This window comes from Rhincodon typus, chromosome 1, assembly GCF_021869965.1.
Source record: "Rhincodon typus isolate 14 chromosome 1, sRhiTyp1.1, whole genome shotgun sequence".
In the NCBI taxonomy this organism is placed as follows: Eukaryota; Metazoa; Chordata; class Chondrichthyes; order Orectolobiformes; family Rhincodontidae; genus Rhincodon; species Rhincodon typus.
In genome coordinates, this window is record NC_063332.1 from 142,801,059 (window position 1) to 142,808,588 (window position 7,530).

The window sequence follows — 7,530 nt, forward strand, 5'->3', positions numbered from 1 at the left end:
TTTCACCTTAAATCCGAGTCCCTCTAGTCAGTGACCGTATTATAGTGGAAATGGCTTTTCCCTATTAATCTAGCAAAACCCCTCAAATCTCCCCTCTTAATCTTCTCTGCTCTTAAAAGAACACTCTCAGCTTCCCTAGCCTCCACAGCTCAAGGTAAAATGAGCAGAATGTTGGTTTTGCTCAAAGATGAACATTTGTCATCTATTACTAAAACAATGTCTATACTGGTGTCTAATCAGCTCTGAGCTGTTACGCTGTTACAGCAGCCTAATTCCATCATTAAGAATTTATTTGAGCTGTTAGTGCTCTGCGTGCAGTGTGCTATGGTGATAAGGAAAGTGACGATCACTATCAGCTAAGATTTTCCTTGTTTTGCCGATACATAGAGCCCCATTTGAACATGAGGACATATTAAAAATGAGTGCCTGGCAGCTAGGGCGATTGTAAAGACAGAGGATCAAGATGGAGGTTCGGCAGTGGAATGGGTGGGCAGGAGAAGATCGAATCTAATGTGAATAAGTGTGGGGCGATATATTTTGGGAGGAAAGGCAAGGAATGAGAGCGCAGACTTAAAAAAAGCGTGAGACACATAATAGGTACAAATATGTGCATTTAGTGAGATGGAATGTAATTAAATGAAATCATAAAACAGGTTAACACACTATTTTGTGTTTTCAAATAGGGACATGGAGTATAGGTGGAAAGGCATAATACCACAAATTAGGCTAAACATAGCTAATGCCATCATTACAGTTCTTTGTTGCACTAAATGGTAAAGTCGCCATTGTCTTACCAGATCATAGGGCTGCTCTCTCATCAAAGACAAGTGCCTGGTGCTGGTCTATCCTGAGGGTCACCATGCCTCAGGTGAGGGGAAGAGGTTGAGGAGAATCTTTCATGGTACCTCACTAGAGTGATGCTATTAAAATCATTGAAAGTGTAAATGTTTGTTGACCAGGAGGATTGCAAGGGTGGGACAACTACAGTTGAGGAAAGAGAGATAGTAGGAACTGCAGATGTTGGAGAATCCGAGACAACAAGGTGCAGGGCTGGATGAACACAGCAGGCCAAACAGCATCATAGGAGCAGAGAGGCTGACGTTTCGGGCCTAGACCCTTCATCAGAAAAGGGCCTTTTCTGATGAAGGGTCTAGGCCCGAAACGTCAGCCTTTCTGCTCCTATGATGCTGCTTGGCCTGCTGTGTTCATCCAGCCCTGCACCTTGTTGTCTGGGCTGAAGAATAGTGAATGGTTTTAGCAGAGAAGACCAGGGCCCAAAGGCCTTGTTTGATCTAGCCATATCTGCTAGGGAATTGCTAAATCAGTACTATCACCACTTAGAGATTTCTGATTTCTTCCTCTTCCAACTGTTCCCTTTCCTCTCCTGCCCACTCCTCTTCAACTCCTCCACCCGCCCCTTTGTATCCCTCCCCACCTTCTCGCAATTATCCCTCTCCACTCTCTTCCTGTTTACTGCTTGTATGTACCTGGAATATGTGGGCCTATCTATACTCTGCAGATTTTAGAGCAATTATCACAAGAAGGAGATAAATTCCTCTCAACCATTTTGCTAGGAGGAACAAATGTTTGCATATTATTTCTAAAATATACATATTTATGCTAGGTATGTGTTCAGAAAAGGAAAAAACCTGCTTCTCAGAGAAGAAAATTCAAGACACGCAATGACCATCTGGCAGGAATACTGGAGGACTATACTGAAGGAGTATCTAGCAAAGACTAATGACCCTGAACAAGGAAGTAGGAGGAGGATTGACTGATTCATCAAAAGAAATCCTGCAGTTGATGTACAGCACTGGAATACTGAGCACAACTTTTCTTATGGTTACTTATGCTTTCTGTAATGGCTGATTTAAAGATTGTAATTCTGGTTTTGCACAATTTCAGTCATTAACCAATAGGAGTAAGGCAACAAATTGTGGTTTTCTTTTTTGATGGGTTTTTTGCTCAGTAAAATGTGATGTCTGTATTATATATTCACAACATTTTCTTTTTTAAGTTCTAGAGTGGTTCTAGCAATGTTATACAATAAAGAGTAAACAAGATCCTTTAGAACTGTTTAACAGTTGATGTTTTCATCTGCATCTCTTGTAGTTGACCAGTGCCCCATGCAGCACTACACAGACCAATTGGAAATACCCCTCCCACTTCACAACTGTAAATTCACAGACATTTGGGAGTCTCCTGTTTCTACACCAGGTAGTGAAGCAACAGTGCTTCTAAGAAAATTTCCAATCAATGTACATTTTCTTTAGTTGATCATGGATAAGCTCTCTTCCGCAGTGCAATCAAAATAAAGAAATGCTGATTATGTTTTCTGAATGTTAGCCAATCCCCACCCACCCATCAAGTTTATCTTTTTGAAAATTCATGTTTCTAATAATTAACAATAACATCATTCTACCCTAATACATTAGGTCATAGATTTCGTAACTGTAGCCTGTTAGACAGGCAACTCATTTCTATCTTAGTCATTGGCTTGTCTTCATTGAATTCTGTACACCGTAGGAAGGACTGTTGGGCACTTGGTGGAGCCATGGGGTTTGGCAAGTGTTGATACGAGGAGGAGTGAAGCACAGATCTAGGGAGATTCAGCAGAGACAGAGATCCTGAACACGAGAGGGCTGCTCTCTCATTAGAGAGGGACAGCTGGTCATGGTTCATCCTGAGAGAAGAGATTGAGAAGTTGGAACCTTCATGGTGACCTCAGCCAGTGTGGGGATTAAACCCACACTTTTTTCTCCAAAAAAAATTGGCCCGGATACTTTCTCCTGATCAGACAAAAAAACTACACAGTTACCTTTAGAGGTGTTCTCTGTGAGCTCCTGGCCAGGAGCCTTTGCGGCTGAAGCAGTCTTGTCCAGTCCATGAATCTGCACAGCAAAGATTGGTATTTTATACCACGGTTCCTGCCATATTTCAATTTTAAAGGTCCTGAAGTCACTTTTACATCTACTAAGAGAATGTAAATCTGTAAGAAAAGTAAGGAGGCAGGTTGCTAGGTAGGTGAAGGAGTGGGGTGGTATATGGTGAGTTGGAGTGGCAGGTGGGTTGGAGGGGCGTGTTACAGATGCACAATGTGTTGGGTGCCAGATAAAGGAGGGAATTCGAGGTGACAGGTGGATGAATGCTTATGGTAGGTCAGGAGGGTGCAGTCTGGGGATGGTGGGGTTGGTGATCTGGTAGAGCAATGTTCTTGGGGACTGGGGGAGGGATGCCAGGTCCGATCATGTCAAGGTACAAAATTAAGTCCAAACTGGGGACAGTGTCAAGTGTCTGTGGGGCGGGTCTATGATAGGAGGTCAGTCTTGGTGCAGGGAGGTAGTCAGGCCCAGCTGGGGAATGAGGCAGGCTTGAATTTGGGCTTAAATAAAAACCAAAAGAACTGCAGATGCTGTAAATCAGGAACAAAAACAAAGTGCTGGAAAAACTCAGCAGATCTGGCAGCATCTGTGGAAGAAAGCAGAGTTAACGTTTCGGATCCAATGATCTTTCTTCAGAGCTGATTGCAGCTAGGAAAGGGTTGATATACATGCCGAAGATGGGACGGGGGAAGAAGTAAGTGAAGTAAATGTAAACAAGAAATGCTGGAAATCCCAGCGGGCCAGGCAGCATCCATGGAGACAGAGCAAGCTGACATTGAGTCTAGATGACTCTTTATCTCAGTGTTAGCTGCTGTCTTTCCATGGATGCCGCCTGACCTTCTGTGATTTCCAGCATTTTTGTTTTCAGTACAGATTCCAGCATCTGCAGTAATTTGCTCCTACATTGGGAAGAAGTAAATGATAGTTGGGAGATGGAGCTCAGAGAGAGAAAATCAGTTGGGCAGACAAAGGAATGGATAAAGGTCAACCTGGGAGAATGAATAGCTGTTAATGGGGACTGCTAGTGGCTGACAATGGGATGTTTGTGATTGCAGCCACTGTGATGACAAGGTTTGGTGTGCGTGGGTTAGTGTAACACCATGGAAGAAGGTGCTCAGACCCTAAAATTATTGAACTCTATATAGATTGCAGAAAGTTGCAGGGTTCCCAAGTGGAAACTGAGGTGTTCTTCCAGTTTGTGCTGGGCTTCACTGGAGCCTAGTAGCAAGCCCAAGACAAACATGTTGGCCACGCATCACGTGTCGTATGTTGAAATGGCAGGTAGTCGGATGCTTGGTCATTTTTGTGGATAGAACGTAGGTGATCTGCAAAGTGGTCACCCAGTTTATGCTTCATCTCCCCAATGTAGAGGACACCACATTATGAGCGTGAATATAGTAAAGAATAGATTGAGTGAAATTCAGGTAAAGTGCTGTTTCACCTTGAGGGCGTGTCAGGGGCCTTGGATAGTGAGGGGGAGAGGAAGTAAACTGGTTGGTGTCACACTTTCTGTGATTGCATGGGAAGGTGCTGTGGGAGTATGATGAGTGACGGAAGATGGCCAGGGTGTCCCAGAGGGAATGGTCCCTTGAAGAAAGCTGGTAAGGGAGGGGAGTATGTGTCTAATGGTGGCATCCTGCTAGATGTGGCAGAAATGGCAGCCAATGATCCTTTAGACTTGGATGCTGGTGGGATAGTAGGTAAGGGCAAGGAGAGCCCAACGCTGTTGTGGGAGGGAAGAGAGGGGGTGAGGGTGGAAGTGTGGGAGATGGATTGGGCGTGTTTGAGAGCTCTGTAAACCATGGTGGTGGGGAATTTTCAGTTTAGGAAGAAGATGGACATTTTGAAGGCTCCCATCTCAAAGTTGGCATCATTGGAACTTGAAACGAAGTGGGGTCAGCTATCCATGGAGCTTTGAAGGAAAGATTCAGGGGTGATCAAACCAGAAGATGGTGGCACTGTTTAATGGTTTCTTGTGAGTTAAAACAAGTTTTAATTCCACTAACCTTTATCGGATAACTATTGAGCTAAGTTAGTGGAAATCTTCTGATGTCTCCAACTCTAACTTGAAGTTGGATCTTTTTGGAGGCTTGCAAACAGCAGGTAATTGCCATTTTGAAGCTTCAACTTTAGAGCAATTCCTAGGATGACAGCTACATTGTACAATTCTGTCCATGCAGTGCTACAAAGGACTGTCCTCCCATTTGAAGATCTAGGCCATGACTATTTTCAATAAGGAACTCAAAATTCATTGTAGGCTAGGTTAGGTTGATGTGTGCAGTGTCCACTGGTCAAATTTATGATATCCTTTAATCATCTTGGGAAGTTGTGAATGTCCTCCTCTCCCACAGGATATCCTACAGCTACTCCATGGCATACCTGGCCTTGGAATCAGGGCTAGGGCAATAAGTCCAGAATGTCAAGGAATATTGAGAATTTGATAAAGAATAAGAAGGAAGTATGTATTAGGTACAGGGCATTAAAAACTGGAGGTTCTTCAAAAGTAGAGAGTGTGTACAGGATTGTTTAAAAAAGAAAATAGGGGAACAAAGAGAGGCAGTGAAATGTCTTTGGGAGATAGAACCAAGTCTTATTATAGGTTTCTTAAGAGTAAGAGGATTACCAGGGAAAGGTGGAGCCTAATAGAGATCAAAGGGGCAACCTGTATGTGGACCTAGTGGATATGGGTGAGGTCTTACATGAATATTTCTCATCTGTATTCACAGAGCAGAAAAATATTGTAACTGGGAATATCAGTTGGGATAGTGAACATAACTAAAATTGATAAGGAGGAGGTATTAGATGTTTTAGTGGGCTTAATTGTGTACAAATCTCTAGGGATGCAAGTGTTGACTCTTTCAGGCCTTACTTCTTGCTAGTTTCCCTGGCCATAGGGCTGTTTTTCCTGGTGGTGGAAATATTGAATAAAGTTATTTGCACGATGGTGCCTTCACTGACTCCCTGCGCTTACACACACGCAACACAGGTGCTATGGGGAAAAATAAGCACTACCATATAGCAGTACTGTGAGGATAAAACAAAAAAAAAAGAAAAAAAGCAGAAAAAATTTTGAGTCAATCCTTAGCGCCTGATGAGCTGTGTCCCAGGCTGCTATAGAGGTAAGGGAGGAGATTGCTGGGGGCCTGGTCACTGTATTTAATACTTCGCTGACCACAGATGAAGTCCAGATAACTGGAGGATAGTTAAGGTAGGCTCTTTATTTAAGAAGGGCAGCAGGGAAAGGCCAGGTAATTATAGACCAGTTAGTCTGACATCAGTGGTAGGGAAATTTTTGGAAAAATTCTGAGGGACAGGATTAATTAATACTTAGAAAGGCAGAGATATTCAACACAGATTTGTTAGAGGGAAGTCCTGCCTGACAAATTTAATTGAGTTTTTGAGAATGATTAAATATATTGTTGAGGGTAGTTTGATGTGGTTTACATAGACATTATTAAGGTCTTTGACAAGGTCCCACGTGGAAGGCTGGTTCAAAAAATAAGAGCCCATGCTATCCAAGGCAAACTGGATCCAAAATTGGCTTGCAAATGGGAAGCAAAGGGTATGATGGAGGATTGCTTATATGATTGGAAATCTGCTCAGCAGTATACCACAGGGATCAGTGCTGGAAACCTTGCTGTTTGTTAGGTACATTAACAACATGAATGTGAATGTAGAAGGTATGTATAATTAGTAAATTGGCAGATGACATGAAAATTAGTGGTGTTGATTGTGAGGAAGATGGTCTCAGGTGACAGTCTGATTTTGATCAATTTGTAAATTGGGCAGAGTAATGGAAGATGGAATTTAATAAGTGCAAGGTAATGCATTTTAGGAGATTTAATGCAAGAAAGATACACAATGAATGGTAGGTCCATAGGGAATACTGAGGAACAAAGAGACCTTGGTGTACAAATCCATTGAACACTGAAGGTGCTAGCACAGGTAGATATGGTAGTGAAGGAGGCATACAGAATGCTTGACTTCATTAGTTGAAGTGTAGAATATAGGAGCAAGGAAGTCTTTTATAACTTTATAAAACATTGGTTAGGCCACGGATGGAATATTCTGTACAGTTCTGGTAGCCACACTATCAGAAGGATGTCATTGCACTGGACAGTATACAGAGGAGATTCACCTGTTGCCTGGGATGAGAAATCTGTTATGAGGAGAGACTGGATAGGCTGGGTTTATTTTCCTTGGAGTAGAGAAGGCTGAAGAGGGGAGTGATCTGATTGGAGTATACAAAATTATGAGAGGCATAGACAGTGTAGATCATGAGAATCTTTTCCTCACATCAATGAATCCAAGAGCAGAGGGCATAAGTCTAGGGTGAGGAGTAAGTGGTTTAGAGGAAATCTGAGAAAAATTCACCCAGAAGATGGTAGAAATATGAAACATACTGCCTGAGATGGTAGTGGAGACAGGTACTCTCATAACATTTAAGAAGCATCTGGATGAACAGTTAAAATACCAGGGTATAGTTGGCAATGGACCAAGTGCAGGTAAATAGAATCAGTGTAGTTTTCTATTTTTTGGTCGGCATGGACATGGTGAGCCAATAGGCCTGTTTCAATGACAACAAGGTGCAGGGCTGGATGAACACAGCAGGCCAAGCAGCATCATAGGAGCAGAGAGGCTGACGTTT

At 42.7% G+C, this 7,530-nt stretch overlaps 1 protein-coding gene across 1 annotated transcript in view; it reads left to right on the forward strand.

Moving 5' to 3' along the window:
• Positions 1–2,063, forward strand: part of gtf2e2 (general transcription factor IIE, polypeptide 2, beta) — a 41,493-nt gene extending 39,430 nt beyond the window's left edge. Inside the window, exon 7 of the mRNA XM_048597690.1 lies at positions 1,625–2,063. Coding sequence (XP_048453647.1) covers positions 1,625–1,741 — 117 coding nt within the window. The 3' untranslated portion in view covers positions 1,742–2,063. The remainder of the gene's footprint in view (positions 1–1,624) is intronic.
• The last annotated feature ends 5,467 nt before the right edge of the window (positions 2,064–7,530 follow it).